An 18,878-nucleotide genomic window follows, 5' to 3' on the forward strand; every position below is an offset into this window, starting at 1 on the left:
TCAGGGGATCCACAATGAGTCAGGTGGGTGAACTGGTAATGTGTAGTGAGATTGTTAAACCCAATGCTAATATATAGCTCCAACTAGTTCTTAATAGCAATGTATTGCTATGAATTCTTAAGCAAAGCTCCCATGAAGCAAATACATTACAGTCGTGAAAGGCGCTATATAAATCCAAGTCTTTCTTTCTTTCCTGCTGCCAGGAGGCCTGGTCCACTCCAAGGGCCAGGACTCATTACCATGCCGTCTGCGAGCTACAAGGCCTGAACAGATGCCCCCACCCTACCCCGCCCTGCCCTTGCAGCTCACCGGCTCGGGCCGGCATAATTTTGGGCAGCTCGGAGCTTCAGCCGGATGGCAGGAGGTAGGTCTGGGAAGCGGAGGGGCCCAATCCTAAGGAGGGAAGCAGGGAAGAGAGTCCAAGGCAGCAGTGGCACACATTACTCTTGTGGCGCCTGGAGGAGAACACTGGCTCTGCAAAAATAATTATTTACGTAGGATTCTACGTACATTATCGGACACAGTAATGAGGCTTCCTCCTGATTCAGGCAGGCGCCCATGTGGTGCAATGGAAGGTCCCAGTGAATATGAAGGCGGAAGGGAAAGGGGTGGTGAGTGATGCACGCCAATTTTAACTCCAATACTGCTGCATTTCTGCTGGGCGGACCAAATTAAAACCGGGTCTAAATGATCAACACAACAAAAAACTAAGCTGTGTTGACTGTCTGCCAACAAGAGCCAACATTTTTCTATCTAGATGTTTCTGTGCCAGCATTAAAATATGATGTAGCTTTGCTTAGGTTAGGCTCCCAGCACCATTCTGTTCCTCTCCCAACTGAAAGTGAAGCGGCGGGGTGGGGGGTTGGGGGAGGGAGGGAGGTGGGAGCAATCTACACTCTCAGCCAGGCATGGTGCTTGACAGGGGAAAAGCTAGGAGGAAACAGCAAGTGGAGAAAATATATAGTATAACTTCCAATTATTATTATTTTTTTTTTTTAATTGGGCAAAATGGCCATTGTGCTGCTTTGACAACTATGCACGTGTCTCATTACCAGCAATAAGAACCCGTGACCATTTCTGCTAGAATAACAGACCTCAGGAAATTGAGCCACAAATATTCACTTGCCATCACCTACCTGTCCTCCTCTGCTGCCATTTTGATCGGCACAGTCAGATCTTCCACATGATTGCCATTTGGAATAATTTCCACCATTTCAGCCTCTTTGGCTACCTGAACGCACTCCATGTTGCTTCACTTGTTGTCTGAACACACGTGGAAATTTCTGCAAATACAATCACAATAAAACATGTGTTTTTTTTTTAAATATCGTCAACCGTGATCTTTATTCCTCAATGGGCTGGATTTTGCGGTCAGGGACGAATGAACAGCGCAAGCCATTCATTACACTTACACTCGCCCACAGACTTTCTGTGGGGTTTTGCACTCGAACCTGCTGTGATTAAAAATCCAAAACAGCACGGTGCTCTCTGCAGGGAATCTGGGACCTGTGTGAACAGGGCAAGTAACTGTGCAAACAACTGTGCATCTCCTTAACCAATCAGGTTGAAGAATTGTTACTGCGCAGCGCAAATCTGAACCAAGAAGTATAGGTTAGAGTATTTAATTCAATGCCAATTCATGCACAGAAAGCGAAATAAAGAGAGGGAAAGATGGGGTTAAGAGAGATAAGAGACAGAAAGAAAAAGTTAAAAAATCAATTATTAAAATGTTTTTTTTTAAATCTCCAACAATAATTAAAATCTGAAGGAATGCGATTCCACATTTGTAAAAGGTAATTTTCAGTGCCAGAGAGGTTGTTTGGCAGTAATTAAGACTTATCACGCTGTTAAAAATGTACTTACACTGCAATGGACAAGCCCTAATTTTTTTTCTGGCAGGTTTAGTGGGTATCTATCATACAATTGCAGCAACTTCATGCCCTATCAGGTGTTTGAATGCCGAATCTCTTGGCGAGATATTGGTGCAACGAAGCATCGTGAGAAGCAGAGCATCTCAGACAGCAACTTCCAGATTTCTGCGTTTAGCTGCGCACGTGCAGTTGCTGGAAGTTGCTGTCCCACTTAGACTTTAATAACAGTGAGCGCAAAGAGCCTCATTGTTATTAACAGGTTCAGACGGAGCTTAAATGGAACCAAATTTAGAATCATAGAATCTTGCAACATGAAACGAGGGCATTTGGTCCATCGTGCCTGTGTCGGCTCTTTGAAAGAGCAGTCCAATTTAGTCCCTTCTTCTTAGGGGGGAGTGGGGGGCGGGGGGAATAAAATTGGCTGCGTTTGAATCTATTTACATTCCAAATGCTACATTTCAAGTAGATATTGTGCTGACATCACTCAGTGGTATGATAGTTAGCCCAGATCAGTGACTGCCCTATATCATCATAGGGTGAGGGTTTACACCCACAATTGCCTCATGTATTGTGTTCTCAATCTCAGATGTTCAGGCAGGGGGAATTTCAGAACTTAAGCAGGCCATTTTCCCCAGAAAGGGGAGAAAAACCAAAAAGAAAATGAAGGGTGAATCACCAGAGCATTCTTCTGGCCTCATAGCAGTTAGCTCCAAAGTGGCATTGGCACAGGTGGACATTGTCGGGGAGAAGTGCGACTGGGAGAACTTAAGACACTGCAAGGGTGAAATTCAACGTTGGTGGGGCACAAAATGGACGGTGGTGAATTGGCCGCCCATGATATACTCCGCACAATTTTCCTTTCCACCAATGGGAAGGGAATTAGGGAAGGCTGTATAACCAGTGGCCAAACTGCTATCGCCTGTTTTGCATCCCCACCAAAGTTACATTTCACCACCATGTTATAGATCCAGATACCTCACCACAGATTGCCCACACACCCGAGCATAGATTGTTCGCTGTGACTGCACTGCAATCTTCCTTTTTCCTGTGCTGAAGTTTGTACAAGAATAAGTCCGTTTCTACTATTGATTCAATTTGTTTCCATGTATGGATTCCTGAAGGGACGGTCGTGCTTGATGAACCTCATAGGATTCTTTGAGACATGGTGGGAGAGGGACAGAAAACTTTGAGCAGCAGCGCCATAATTTTTCAAAATACATGGCTGGTAAGTGAAGCTCCCCCCCCCAGCTATGCAAATTCAGAAAACCGTTCCTAAGCTGTATAGTACTAGATCACTGGCTTACTTACATATACCGTCACGATGTAGCAAATAAAGCAAGGCTCTTCTGTTATTCTTCTTCAAACACAAACAAAAGTGTATCAATTTTTTTTAAACAAAGGGTAGTGTCTCTTTCAAATACTACACAGGAGCTACTTTAGACTATCAGTTACATATCTGAGCTTGCACGAGAGTGGTGGGACAGTAGCATGCAATTACGGAGAGATAATCTGTTACTGGAAGACAGGCATCTCTCTTTGACTTTATTCGAACCATTGTCTGCTTGGCCTTCCAACAATGGTCCATTTGGACCCTAACGTGGGTGGAGATGTGCACTTGCTGCTCTTTGCCACAAGTTGGCATATCACTGTCCTATGAGAGCAAGTGGGTCTTCTTTTGCATACAATATGGATCTGTACACTGTAGGGAATTCCTCAGTTCAAAAAGATTCCTTATTCTCTCCAACTAGACCAACCAAAATGTGTTCAGCTGCAGTCCCTCTGAGTCAGAAGGTTGTGGGTCCAAGTCCCACTCCAGAGACTTGAGCACATAAATCTAGGCTAACACTCCCAGTGAGGTACTGAGGGAGTGCTGCACTGTTGGAGGTGCCGTCTTTCGGATGAGACATTAAACCGAGGCCCCGTCTGCCCTCTCAGGTGGACGTGAAAGATCCCATGGCACTATTTCAAAGAAGAGCAGGGGGGTTATTCCCGGTGTCCTGGCCAATATTTATCCCTCAATCAACATAACAAAAAACAGATTATCTGGTCATTATCACATTGTTGTTGTGGGAGTTTGCTGTGCGCAAATTGGCTCCCGTTTTCCCCACATTACAATAGTGACTATACTCCAAAAATATTTCATTGGCTGTAAAGTGCTTGGAGACGTCCGGGGGTTGTGAAAAGCGCTATATAAATACAATATTTCTTTCTTTCTATTGCTTGCTAACATAGAAAGTCTTAGATTTAGAGTCCAACAACCCCTTTGGGTATCACACTCATACTTTTGTTTCAGAAAAATCTGTAATAAGAAACATGCGCAATAGATAGCTACTTTAAATCTGTACTGGTCTGTTGTTCTAAGCTTTTCTTTCCTTCTATTTGCCTTTGGTGGATTGCAAAACTTATAAAATTCATAATAAAAATACAATTTTAATAAGTACTGCATCATGATGAACGTGAAGAATACACAGGATGGATATGATAGTTGGACCACATATTCAAATCCTATTTACATTCCATTCAATTCAAACTAACCACAAAGCATAGAGAATGATAAATCTCTGGGGGCACATTAAAAGGCAGCACGAGTCAGCAATGTCTGAGAAGCTAATAAGGCTGTTTTATGGGTTCAGCATAAACCAACATCTGTCACACAGTCTTACAATGGTGTCATGTTGGCAAGGTTGGAGCTCCAATAGCTGGTGCCATGGAGGGTGAAGATTTGGATTTAACATGCTGAGGCCAGGCCACCTTGACCAATTAAGAGTTGTGTTTGCTGGTGTCACAATGGCACATTGAACCCCAGGAATTTTCTTGTCAAGCCATGGTCACCACCTCAGCAGCTGCTGCCAGATCAAAGTACTTCCCTTTCCCTTCCCACACCCAACTTTATAGGTTGTTAAGGTCTCAGAGTGGTAGCAGCATTAAGTGAATCTTAAAATTGGACTTCCAATAAGACCGAGAACTTCTTCCATGAATGTTGTCAAGTTGTGGGGCAGTGAAGATTAAAAAAGAACTTTCATTCCTGTGTGTCTCTCTATTTTCAGGTTTTATCTCCTCCTTTTCCAGATTTTCCCAGACCACGTGTGGAAGAAGGGAAGTTGTTAACATCCCTACAAAATTCTGCTCTTCAGCCACCTTCCGAGATGTCAGCGAGTAACCTGGCATTAACTCGACTTCTGATTTTCCATTTCCACTTCCTGCTCCCCTCCTCAAATTGTGAACTATCTGGCCCTGCCTCAGCAACGTACAACCCGCATCTTCACACTCCGTGGCACCAACTGTTGAAATTTCAAATCAGTTGCATATGCCACCATTATAAACCTGTGGCCGTTATTCTTGTACATGGCCATTACATAAGAAATAGGAACAGGAGTCGGCCATTTGGCCCCTCGAGCCTGCTCCGCCATTCAATAAGACCATGGCTGATCTGACCTTGGCTTCAATTCCACTTCCCCGCCCGCTCCCCATTACCCTTGACTCCCTTATCATACAAAAATATGTCTATCTCCACTTTAAATATATTCAATGACCCAGCCTTCACAGCTCTCTGGGGTAAAGAATTCCAAAGATTCATGACCCTCAGAGAAGAAATTCCTCATCACCGTCTTAAATGAGCGACCCCTTATTCTGAAACGCAGCATTCGAAATAAAGTAAATGAGTTGACGGCACAAATCATTACAAGTGGGTATGATTTGGTGGCCATTACAGAAACATAGTTGCAGGTTGGCCAAGACTGGGAATTAAACATACAGGGTATCTGACAATTCGGAACGATAGACAAGAAGGGAAAGAATGTGGGGTAGCTCTGTTAATAAAGGATGATATCAGGGCAGTTGTGAGAGATGACATTGGCTCTAATGAACAAAATGTTGAATCATTGTGGGTGGAGATTAGAGATAGTAAGGGGAAAAAAATCACTGGTGGGCGTAGTTTATAGGCCCCCAAATAATAACTTCACGGTGGGGCGGACAATAATCAAGGGAATAATGGAGGCATGTGAAAAAGGAACGGCAGTAATCATGGGGGATTTTAACCTACATATCGATTGGTCAAATTAAATTGCACGGGATAGCCTGGAGGAGGAATTCATAGAATGCATACGGGATTGTTTCTTAGAACAGTATGTTACAGAACCTACAAGGGAGCAAGCTAGCTTAGATCTGGTCCTGTGTAATGAGACAGGAATAATAAACGATCTCCGAGTAAAAGATCCTCTCGGAATGAGTGATCACAGTATGGCTGAATTTGTAATACAGATTGAGGGTGAGGAAGTAGTGTCTCAAACGAGCATACTATGCTTAAACAAAGGAGACTACAGTGGGATGAGGGCAGAGTTAGCTAAAGTAGACTGGGAAAACAGACTAAACGGTGGCACAATTGAGGAACAGTGGAGGACTTTTAAGGAGCTCTTTCATAGTGCTCAACAAAAATATATTCCAGTGAAAAAGAAGGGCGGTAAGAGAAGGGATAACCAGCCGTGGATAACCAAGGAAATAAAGAAGAGTATCAAATTAAAAACCAATGCGTATAAGGTGGCCAAGGTTAGTGGGAAACTAGATGATTGGGAAAATTTTAAACAACAGCAAAGAATGACTAAGAAAGCAATAAAGAAAGGAAAGATAGATTACGAAAGTAAACTTGCGCAAAACATAAAAACAGATAGTAAAAGCTTTTACCGATATATAAAACGGAAGAGAGTGACGAAAGTAAATGTTGGTCCCTTAGAAGATGCGAAGGGGGATTTAATAATGGGAAATGTGGAAATGGCTGAGACCTTAAACAATTATTTCGCTTCGGTCTTCACAGTGGAAGACACAAAAACCATGCCAAAAATTGCTGGTCACGGGAATGTGGGAAGGGAGGACCTTGAGACAATCACGATCACTAGGGAGGTAGTGCTGGACAGGCTAATGGGACTCAAGATAGACAAGTCCCCTGGTCCTGATGAAATGCATCTCAGGGTATTAAAAGAGATGGCGGAAGTTATAGCAGATGCATTTGTTATAATCTACCAAAATTCTCTGGACTCTGGGGAGGTACCAGCGGATTGGAAAGCAGCTAATGTAACGCCTTTGTTTAAAAAAGGGGGCAGATAAAAGGCAGGTAACTATAGGTCGGTTAGTTTAACATCTGTAGTGGGGAAAATGCTTGAAGCTATCATTAAGGAAGAAATAGCGGGACATCTAGATAGGAATAGTGCAATCAAGCAGACGCAACATGGATTCATGAAGGGGAAATCATATTTAACTAATTTACTGGAATTCTTTGAGGATATAACGAGCATGGTGGTTAGAGGTGTACCGATGGATGTGGTGTATTTAGATTTCCAAAAGGCATTCGATAAGGTGCCACACAAAAGGTTACTGCAGAAGATAAAGGTAAGCGGAGTCAGAGGAAATGTATGAGCATGGATCGAGAATTGGCTGGCTAACAGAAAGCAGAGAGTCGGGATAAATGGGTCCTTTTCGGGTTGGAAATCGGTGGTTAGTGGTGTGCCACAGGGATTGGTGCTGGGACCACAACTGTTTACAATATACGTAGATGACCTGGAAGAGGGGACAGAGTGTAGTGTAACAAAATTTGCAGCTGACACAAAGATTAATGGGAAAGCGGGTTGTGTAGAGGACACAGAGAGGCTGCAAAGAGATTTAGATAGGTTAAGTGAATGGGCTAAGGTTTGGCAGATGGAATACAATGTCGGAAAATGTGAGGTCATCCACCTTGGAAAAAAAAAACAGTAAAAGGGAATATTATTTGAATGGGGAGAAATTACAACATGCTGCGGTGCAGAGGGACCTGGGGGTCCTTGTACATGAATCCCAAAAAGTTAGTTTGTAGGTGCAGCAGGTAATCAGGAAGGCGAATGGAATGTTGGCCTTCATTGCGAGAGGGATGGAGTACAAAAGCAGGGAGGTCCTGCTGCAACTGTACAGGGTATTGGTGAGGCCGCACCTGGAGTACTGCATGCAATTTTGGTCACCTTACTTAAGGAAGGATATACTAGCCTTGGAGGGGGTACAGAGACGATTCACTTGGCTGATTCCGGAGATGAGGGGGTTACCTTATGATGATAGATTGAGTTAACTGGGTCTTTACTCGTTGGAGTTCATAAGGATGAGGGGTGATCTTATAGAAACATTTAAAATAATGAAAGGGATAGACAAGATAGAGGCAGAGAGGTCGTTTTCACTGGTCGGGGAGACTAGAACTAGGGGGCACAGCCTCAAAATACGGGGGAGCCAATTTAAAACCGAGTTGAGAAGGAATTTCTTCTCCCAGAGGGTTGTGAATTTGTGGAATTTTCTGCCCAAGGAAGCAGTTGAGGCTAGCTCATTGAATGTATTCAAATCACAGATAGATAGATTTTTAACCAATAAGGGAATTAAGGGTTATGGGGAGCGGGCGGGTAAGTGGAGCTAAGTCCACGGCCAGATCAGCCATGATCTTTTTGAATGGCGGAGCAGGCTCGAGGGGCTAGATGGCCTACTCCTGTTCCTAATTCTAATGGTCTTATGTCCCAGAGTTCTAGATTCCCCACAAGGGGAAACAACCTCTCTGCATCTACCCTGTCAAGCCCCCTCAGAATCTTATGTTTCAATACCCCTTCATCTCAGGAATCAACCTCATGAATCTTTTCTGAACTGCCTCCAATGCAAGTATATCCTTTCTTAAATAAAGAGATCAAAACTGTACACAGTACTCTAGGTGTGGTCTTACCAATACCCTGTACAGTTGGAGCAGAACTTCCCTACTTTTATATGCCATCCCCCTTGCAATAAAGGCCAGCATTTCATTTGCCTTCCTGATTACTTGCTGTACCTGCATACTAACTTTTTGCATTTCATGTGCAAGAACCCCCAGATCCCTCTGTCCTACAGCATTTTGTAATCACTCCCCATTTAAATAATAATTTGCTTTTTTATTTCGCTTTTTTATTAGTGAACAATCTCACATTTTCCCACAATAGTTCATCTGCCAAATATTTGCCCACTCACTGAGCCTATCTATATCCCTTTGTAGATTCTTTGTGTCCTCCTCACAATTTGCTTTCCCACCTATCTTTGTATCATCAGCAAATTTGGCTCCATTACACTCGGTCTCTTCATCCAAGTCATTAATATAGATTGTAAATAGTTGAGGCCCCAGCACTGATTCCTGTGGCACCCCACTTGTCACAGTTTGCCAACCTGAAAAAGACCTATTTATCCCAACTCTCTATTTTCTGTTAGTTAGCCAATCCTCTAGCCTCGCTAATATATTTCCCCCAACCCCGTGAGCTCTTATCTTGTGCTGTAACCTTTTGTGTGACACCTTATCGAATGCCTTCTGGAAATCCAAATATATGACATCAACTACTTCTCCTTTATCTACTCTGCTTATTACTCCAGCAAATTTGTCAAATATGATTTCCCTTTCATAAAACCATGCTGACTCTGCTTGACTGCATTATGATTTTCTAAATGTCCTACTACTTCCTTAATGATGGACTCCAGCATTTTCCTTAATGACAGAGGTTAGGCCAACTGGTCTATAATTTCCTGCTTTCTGTCTCCCTCCTTTCTTAAATAGGGGTGTTATATTTGTGGTTTGCAGTCCGCTGGGACCTCTCCAAAATTCAGGGAATTTTGGTAAATTACAACCAATGCATTCACTATCTCTGCAGCCACTTCTTTTAAGACCCTAGGATGTAGGCCATCTGGTCCAGGGGACTTGTCCATCTTTAGTCCTATTAGTTTGCCTAGTACTTTATCTCTAGTGATAGTGATTGTTTTAAGTTCGCCCTGCAATAGCTTCTTGATTATCAATTATTGGATGTTTTTAGTGTCCTCTACCGTGAAGACCGATACAAAATATTTGTTCAAAGACTCTACCATTTCCCCGTTTCCCATTATTAATTCTCCAGTCTCATCCACTAAGGGACTAACATTTACTTCACTAGTTTCCTTTTTATATACCTGTAAAAGCTCTTACTGTCTGTTTTTATATTTCTTGCTAGTTTACTCTCATATGCTATCTTCTCTGTCTTTATCATTTGTTTAGTCATCCTTTGCTGGTTTCTAAAAATTTCCCAATCCTCTTCCACGGTCCTTCGCAACATTGTATGCCTTTGGATCCATTGGATGCATTATTGCAACTTGTAACAGAGCTGAGGATGCTGGAACACAAAGCACGAAGGATTGAATGCAAAAATATGGAATGTGCTGCCAGCAGGTTATACAGCAGCAGTTGAGACAGGGTTTGCAAAATCTACACCACCAGCAGGTTTTTCTGAATCTTGATCTCATTCCACAGCAAAATAATTAACATGAAAAAACCTTAGGTCAAAGTTGCCTTCGCTCAAAGATGACTTTTGTTACATTCCTTTGCTTAATTTATGGGTCTTGTGTTTGAGAATATGAATTATGAAACTGTTCAAATATGGTGGGAACTGGGGAGTGGGAGAACTGCAAATCCACAGACAATGAGTTCCTGATCTCAACGATGTTGCCATGTGGAGTTATGAGTCATGACCCCGATTGTGTGATCCATTGCTTTGGAGTATTTTTGCTCCACACCACCTCCAATTCATATTACAATCAAATGCCAAGTATTGATTTCAACCCACTCATCTAGTCAAGACCATCATATGATGTTTAGAACCTGTTTGAGCTTCTCTTTCAGTTTTTCGACAACTGAACTGTAGAATAAGGGGCTCAATTTTGGCCAGGAGTTGCTCCGTTTTTTTTTTTGGAGTAACCTGCTTTTTCTGGCGTAACTTAAAAATCCCCAGTTTCCCCAATCAATTTGCGCCAGTGTAACTCACTTAGTTACGTTTTTTTTTTAAAGTAAGTTTTTTTTCTCAAAAGGGGGCGTTACCAGCCACCTACGCCAGTTCTGCCCATTTAGGCAACTTTGGCCAGCTAATAGTTACTCCATTTCGACTTAGGCCAGCGTATGTGGCCACTTGAGAAAACCCTTGTGGAGAGTTAAAGAAATCGGCGCAGGTAGGTACATCGGAGGCCATTCGGCCTGGGATAGTGGCGGGAAATGGAGGGGACCTGCACCTAAACCAACCAAGCCTTACCCTTAGCAATGTTTGCAAACAAAAACTACTAACAATTCTATAAGACATAAAAAATGGAATTCCTACCTTCATCTTCAAACTGCAATTCACTTTTCTGCACTCGGCCTGGGAAGGCAGCGGGCTGGTGCGGGAGGCCACGCAGCCCGGGCTAGGGGCGGGTCAACGCACTGGGAGGCCACTCGGCCAGGGCTAGGGGCCTGATAGAAATCACTGGCAGGCAGGAACACTATCAGTTCTCCTGACCGCCCCTAGCCCAACAAAGGAGGCAGAATAAATGCAGAGAATTTTACCTAAAGGAACCCAGCAACACAGGGAGGCATATCGCCACGCTCTTAAGCTGATAGAGAGACCTACATCAATTGGGACTGTTGTTGCGGACTTGCAGCGCTACATCATGACATCACGAATCACCACTGCACATGTGCAGACGTCACAGCACATTTTCCAGCGCAGAACGACTGGTCACGCTGCGCGACTGCAGTAAAGAGGCCAGAGATCGGCCTAAGTTCCAACATTTTTTTCCGGCGAGTCTAGGAATCTACATAAGCGACGCAACTCCAGTAAGTGCGCTGAAAAACGGGCTCGGCCAAAATTGAGCCCATGGTCACAGCCCTTAATCTGTTCCCAGATACCATTATTTTGTGTATATCCATCAATTAGATGATTATATATAATTAATATAACCCTTCAATGAGATTAATCCCTTTAGCTCATTCACAGGTATCCATTATGGTAAATTATGTTAAATTTATATAGAACTTTGGTTAGACCACACTTAGAGGGCTGGATTTTCGGGTTGTGGGCGTAAACGCAAGCGATAAGTGAAAATTAACGTTTTCGCTGCGCTAACGATTTAAGGCCTAACTTTCGGCCTTTAGGTCTGCACCAGGGCAAAGGGAGGCGTTGCACAATTGCTCTCGGTGCAAAAATGCGATCCTCGACAACTTTAGTGCGGGGCCGGGAGTGCTGCGAGAGAGGCCTTCGGGAGGCAGGGGGGTGGGGGTGGGGGGATTCCAAAAAACATTTACAAGACCCTTAACTAACTAATTGCTGCAAAAAAAATTAATAAAAACTTTAACTTACCTTTTTTGCAGGTTTTCTGAGTTACTGCTGCTAGCAGGGCTTTACTGACAGCTTTGACCTGTCGCTGTTCGGGACGCAGCGTACAGGTCGGGAAGAGTACCGGAACTCGATCACAAACACAATCGGAGTCGTTCCCCAGCGGTACATGGAAGCGCTGGTGCAAACAGGTACCCAAGGATCCCGCCCAAGCTTTGCGAGCGGGTTTTTGCCGCAGAGGGTCAAATCACAGCGAAAACTCGGTCGCAAATCTTCCGAACATCTGGCCCAGAGAATACGATCAGGAAAGATTGAACAGGCTGGGGCTTTTTTCTCTCTTTAAAAATAAAAAGAGATGGCTGAGGGGTGACCTAATAGAGGTCTTTAAAATTATGAAGAGGTTTGATAGGGTAGATTTAGAGAAGATATTTCCACTGTGGGGAGTCCAACACTAGGGGTCATAAACATAAGATAGTCACTGATAAATCCAATAAGGAATTCAGGTGAAACTTCTTTACCCAGAGAGTGGTTAGAAGGTGGAACTTGCTACCTCATGGAGGTGAATAGCGTAAATACATTTAAGGGGAAGCTAGATAAACCACATAAGGGATAAAGGAATAGAAGGTTATGCTGATCGGGTGAGATTAAGTAAGTTGGAAAAAGGCTCCTGCAGAGCATAAACACTGGCTTAGACCAGTTGGGCCAAATGGCCCGCTTCTGTGCTTAATTTCTATGAAATTCTTTGTCAACTCAGTGATCCTGCATTCAGGAACCACACTTGATCAAAGTACCAGTCAGAGTACCAGTGGCCCTATCTCCCGCCCAAGCTCCCTTTGATTTCAGTTGCTCTGCTGGAAGAGTAGGATTGCTGGATTTCCCAAGTGAACCCCCAATTAAGTTGCAGCTTGCGACTCGCACTCCCTCGCGTCCATTATTCTCTCTGCAGATTTAGGCTTTGGGAATAGAGACTGCTATGTGTGACTGAATATTTGAACAGCATAGTGCTGACGTTGCCTTCCCCTTACTTTCCTCTGGAATTCTAACTGACGGCAGCTTTGAGCTGAACTGACGCTTGCTTGTGAACCTTTGTCTGAAGCTGATTGTTTACTTGCATTTCTCCTTCAAAATACGTTAAACATAAAATAGATTTTCCTACCTATGCCAGCAAAAGCCTTGACCATGACCTCGAGCAGCCTATCATTAGGTGGATACTGTCCATTAATGTAACATGGTTTTTTTTTTTCATCTGCATTTTACCTGTTATGTTCTGAACTGGACTCAGTCTAGAGACTTCTCAGGTGTTGCTCATTCCAGTCCTTCACTCTCCCACTTCTCCGCAGAAACAAACGTGGCTGTAACTTATGCCTGCCGATTACTTTTATTAAAACACAAGTTTCCTCCCCAAATATTTGCGGATTCATTCCTCATCAAGCTTTGCAGTTGTTTTTCCACTCCAAATGTTTCCGCTCAATCACTTCTGGAAGCGAAAGTTGGGGGGAGCGGGGGGGCGCGGTGGGGTGGTGATGGTGAATGGATGGAGGTAAGTCAGAAACTTCATAAAAGCTTCCCCTCCTACAATATGTTGCATTCACCTTGCTCATGGGGGTAAATTCAGGGATCTGATGCTCTCCGCAGGCAGCCATACTTGGTGGGAGCATGGATCAGGAATGGGAACATAGGAACAGGAGAAGGCCATTCAGTCTCTCGAGCCTATTTCGCCATTCAATTAGATCTGAACCTCAACTCCCTTTACTCCAAATCCCCTATTACCCTTACCCAACAAAAAAAAATCGATCTTAGATTAGAGGTTTTTCCAATTGACACCCCATCCTCAACAGCTTTTTAAGGAAGAGAGTTCCAGATTTTCCCTCTTGTGTGAAGAACTGCTTTCTGACATCACGCCCGAACGGCCAAACTTTAATTTTAAGGCTATGCCCCCCCAGTCTTGTTCTGGAGTCCCGCAGCAGAGGAAATCATTTCTCTCTATCTACTCTACCAAATCCTTTTACCGTGCAGGAAGTTGGGGATACATTTTAGAAGTAAACCAGGCTGAATCTGTGACACATGTCACTGTGAATGTGTCGCCACTGATAAAACTACTAATCTTGGACTGCTGGTTCCCTGGCCCATGCTCCTTCCTCGTTGGGGGTGAATTTACCCTATAATAAATTAGGGAGCACCTGCGACAGCGCAAATTGCCCTTGCTCGGTCAGAAGGAGCAGAGTTAATAGGCTAACTCGCCAAGGCTTCTTCGGCAGCACCTTCCAAACCCTCGACCTCTACCATCTAGAAGGACAAGGGCAGCAGGCGCATGGGAGTGCCACTACCTGCAAGTTCCCTTCCAAGTCACACGTTATCCTGACTTGCAAATATATCACCGTTCCTTCATTGTCGCTGGGTCAAAATCCTGGAAATCCCTTCCCAACAGCACTGTGGGAGTACCTTCACCACACGGACTGCAGCGGTTCAAGGCGGTGGCTCACCACCACCTTCTCAAGGGCAATTAGGGATGGGCAATAAATGCTGGCTTGTCAGCGACGCCCACATCCCATAAATGAATGAAAAAAAAGTCTATCGTTTTGTTTTAATGGGAATAGCTTGGAAATTTTGCTAGGTTGGCCACAGCTCCTCCTCCCCTTTCCCTTCACCCCACGGTCTCACTTAAAGGTCCTGTATCGCCTTGTGACCAACATTCCCGCTCAGTGGCCACACAGTGGTCTGGAGGTCCTGCGCAGACTCTTACGGCCTTTCAATGCAAGAAGCCCCGCATGCGCAAAAATTTGAATGAGCCGCGCAGCCAGTTAAAGGGACCCCGCACCCAAAAAAAAAATTAGGGGAAACATTGCTTGTGACCCATTGGATTGTTAGCCTTCCTTATTGTGAGGAGAGAAAAAAAGGCAACTGTCATTAAGGTCCCCAGTGAATCACAGGCGATTGTTACTTGTGCACCGTGGGTGGCCCAAACAGCCATTATATAAGTTTGTTATTGTCGCTGCTTCTAATTGCCGATAACACTCGCCTCACAGTGCCAACTCTCAGCGGCTGCACACTCACAATGGCATGCGTCACATATTCAGTTTTGTTTACTTCAAAAATGTACCCCCAACTTCTCACCAGACGAGTTCTTTAGCCTCAGCCAGACAACAAAAACAATTTGACAGTTTTAGAGTACCTTAACACACAACAAGGCATCCCAGGGCGCCTTACAGGAGTGATTGATACCGAGGGGGAAAGTAGGGCATAGGTTCGGGAAGATGATCGATCACAAAGGCAAATTGGTTAGCTTTGACATCTCAAAATGCTTTACAGACAATGAAGTACTTTTTGAAGTGTAGCCACTGTTGTAATTAAGAGAAAAAAAAGACAGACTTGCACTTATATAGCGCCTTTCACAACCACCAGTCATCCTAAAGTACTTTTGAACTGCAGTCACTGTTGTAATGTAGGATACATGGCAGCCTATTTGCGCACAGCAAGCTCCCACGAACAGTAATGTGATAATGGCAAGATAATCTGTTTTTTTTTTAAAAAGTGATATTGATTGAGGGATAAATATTGACCAGGACAGCAGGGATAACCCCTGCTCTTCTTCAAAATACTGCTATGGGATCTTTTACATTCACCCAGGAGAACAGACGGGGCCTCGGTTTAACGTCTCATCCGAGAGACAGTAATGTAGGGAATGCGGCAGCCAATATGCACACAGCAAGGTCCCACAAACAGTAAAGGGATAATGAGCAGATTATTTAAGATGTCACATCTAGGTTCAGGAGCTTCACCAGAGGAAAAGGGCTAGATTTTAAAATACCAAAACTAAGGACATAGGCATATAGAATGCTCTTGTTCACCTCCCAAAGACCAAAGACTGGTTGAGGAATGCAGGGGTCTAGAACAGGTTATCTGCTTGGCCTCCAAGCTGGACACATTGAGGACACGGAGGGGGAATGAAGATGAGAATTATTTTCCGAAACTTGAAAAATCCCCATATATTAGCAACACTGTATGGGCTAGCTGAATGATCTGTGCACTGACCCAGGGTGAAGATGAAAACTTTTCAGACACAGCATGGGCTGCAATTGGCTCATGCACAGAGATTTTTGGTTTAAATCTTGGGCTCTCTGCAAATGTGTCATTCACAGTGTTGAACAGAACAGGTTTGGAGGTTGGAATGATTACTAATGATTTTAAGGCTCCAGTAAATACAATGAATGCATTTAAAATGGGGCAACAGTGTGAAAGAGCTGCATTTAGTCCAGTCACCTTTGAATAGTAGGCACTATTTGTAATTTTCTATTCCCTGTAACACAGCACTAAAGATTGGTGTTTGGCTTTCAAACTACACTTCGTTTTCCTTTGATACAGTGATATATAAATATCCAAGAAATAATTATAACAATCACCACCAGAAAATTACAAAGTAGAAAATAGAGTTGTGCAAAGAATCAACGAGCAAAGTTTAAAGTTGCAACACTGAAGAGTTTTCAGACAGGTTCAATTCCTTGAAGTAGCTTACAATGAAATCTCCTTTCAAAATGTTGCCTAATTCAGCAAAAGGAAAGTTTGTGCCACACTCCCCAAAAAGAAACTTTACAAAGAGCATAAAAAATAGGAGCAGAGTAGGCCATTTGACCCCTCGAGCCTGCTCCGCCATTCAATAAGATCATGGCTGATCTGATCTTGGCCTCAACTCCACTTTCCTGCCTGTTCCCCATAACACTTGACTCCCTTGTAGTTCAAAAATCTGTCTATCGCCATCTTAAATATATTCAATGGCCACAGCTCTCTGGGGAAGAGAATTCCAAAGATTCACGACCTTCTGAGAGAAGAAATTCCTCCTCATCTCTGTCTTGAATGGGTGACCCTCTTATTCTGAAACTATGCAACCTAGTTCTAGATTCTCCACGAGGGGAAACATCCTCTCAGCATCTAGAAGAGCTTTCGTCTTCTTATCGTTATGATTAATCTAATGCTAATTTCTAGTTGAAGACCCTATTAGTGATGTACTGACACCATTGCATCAGCACTAAACAGGTCACTCTGTATCCTTCGCCGTATAAACCTGGCAAAGTATCTCACATAATGTGACATTATGATGGCAAATGATCAATCTTGCATTTATATAGCACCTTTCACGAGCACAGGGCATCCCAAAGCACTTCACAGACAACTAAGTACTTTTGAAGTATAGTCACTGTTGTAATGTAGGAAACACGGCAGACAATTTGTGCACAGCAAGCTCCCACAAATAACCAGATAATCTTTAGTGATATTGGTTGAGGGATAAATATTGGCCATGACACTGTGGGATAACTCCCCTGCTTTTCTTGTAAATCGTGCCACGGGGTCTTTTGCGTCCACCCAAGAGGGCAGACAGGGCCTCGGATTAATGTCTCATCCGAAAGACGGTAGCTCAGACAAGTGCAGCACTCCTTCAGTATTGCACTGGGTTGTCAGCCTGGATTGCATGCTCAAGACTCTGGGACTTGAACCCACAACCTTCAAGTATCATTTTAATTGATACAATTGAGCATGAAATGCTGTTTGCCTACTGGGAACACTGCTGCAGACTGAGAATGCTGCACTGTACCAGAAATTCATTTCAACAGAAACCTGCACATTTTGTTTCCTTTTTACTGACGTGCTTAAATCTTCAGTGGGTTAAACGGTCCATGGGGAGTCTCTCTTTATTCAAGCAGTTTTATTTTTAGGAAGCTGGACAATTTAATTGGCTATTTTCTTCTTCCCTTCTGAGGCCATGTACCTTCTGCAACTGAGTACCTTCCAACAGCAACACAGCCGAGCTCAGGGTTTCGACTGAGTAGGCAGCTTGCAGACTAGTACAGTAGTTTAGTGGTTATGTTACTGGATTAGTATTCCAGAGACCTCAACTAATAATCCAGATAATGCGAGTTCATAGTCCCACATGGCAGTTTGTGAAACCAACATTCCCAGCATCGAAGCACTGACCACACTCGACCAGCTCTGTTAGGCGACCCACATTACCCCCATGCCCGACACAAGACTCCCAAAACAAGCGCTCTACGGAACTCCTACACGGCAAGCATGCCCCAGGTGGGCTGAAGAAACGTTTCAAGGACACCCTCAAAGCCTCTCTGATAAAGTGCAACATCCCCACCGACACCTGGGAATCCCTGGCCAAAGACCGCCCTGTGGAGGAAGAGCATCCGGGAGGGTGCTGAGCACCTCGAGTCTCGTCGCCAAAAGCATGCCGAAATCAAACGCAGGCAATGGAAGGAGCATGTGCAAACCAGGCTCCCCACCCACCCTTTCCTTCAACCACAGTCTATCCCACCTGTGACAGAGACTGTAATTCCTGTATTGGACTGTTCAGTCACCTGAGAACTCACTTTTAGAGTGGAAGCAAGTCGAGGGACTGCCGATGATAATGATTGTGAAAATGGATTTTTTTTTTTAAAAAAGAGTCTGGAAATAAAAAGCTGATTCTCTGTCAGAAGGTTGTAGGTTCAAGTCCCACTCCAGGATCTTGAGACATAAAAATCTAAGCTGACACTCCAGTGCAGTGCTGCACTGTCGGAGGTGCAGTTAAACTGAGGCCCCTTCTGCTCTCTCAAGTGGACGTAAAAGATTCCATAGCACTATTTCGAAGAAGAACAGGGGAGTTAGCCCCAGTGTCCAGGACAATATTTATCCCTCAATTAACAGAACAAAAAAACAGATTATCTGGGCCATTATATTGTTGTTTGTGGGAGCTTGCTTGTGCGCAAATTGGCTGCCGCATTTCCCACATTACAAGAGTGACTACACTCCAAAGTACTTCATTGGCTGTAAAGCGCTTTTATACATCCGGTGGTCGTGAAAGGCGCTATATAAATCTAAGTCTTTCTTTTTTATTTAAACC

The 18,878-nt window shown here is 43.8% G+C and overlaps 1 protein-coding gene across 1 annotated transcript in view; it reads right to left on the reverse strand.

Annotated features, from left to right (window-relative positions):
• slc38a3b (solute carrier family 38 member 3b) overlaps positions 1-18,878 on the reverse strand; it is a 154,677-nt gene that overhangs the window by 120,664 nt on the left and 15,135 nt on the right. Inside the window, exon 2 of the mRNA XM_070895528.1 lies at positions 1,137-1,283. Coding sequence (XP_070751629.1) covers positions 1,137-1,246 — 110 coding nt within the window. The 5' untranslated portion in view covers positions 1,247-1,283. The remainder of the gene's footprint in view (positions 1-1,136; positions 1,284-18,878) is intronic.

This window comes from Pristiophorus japonicus, chromosome 12 (genome assembly GCF_044704955.1).
Source record: "Pristiophorus japonicus isolate sPriJap1 chromosome 12, sPriJap1.hap1, whole genome shotgun sequence".
In the NCBI taxonomy this organism is placed as follows: domain Eukaryota; kingdom Metazoa; phylum Chordata; class Chondrichthyes; family Pristiophoridae; genus Pristiophorus; species Pristiophorus japonicus.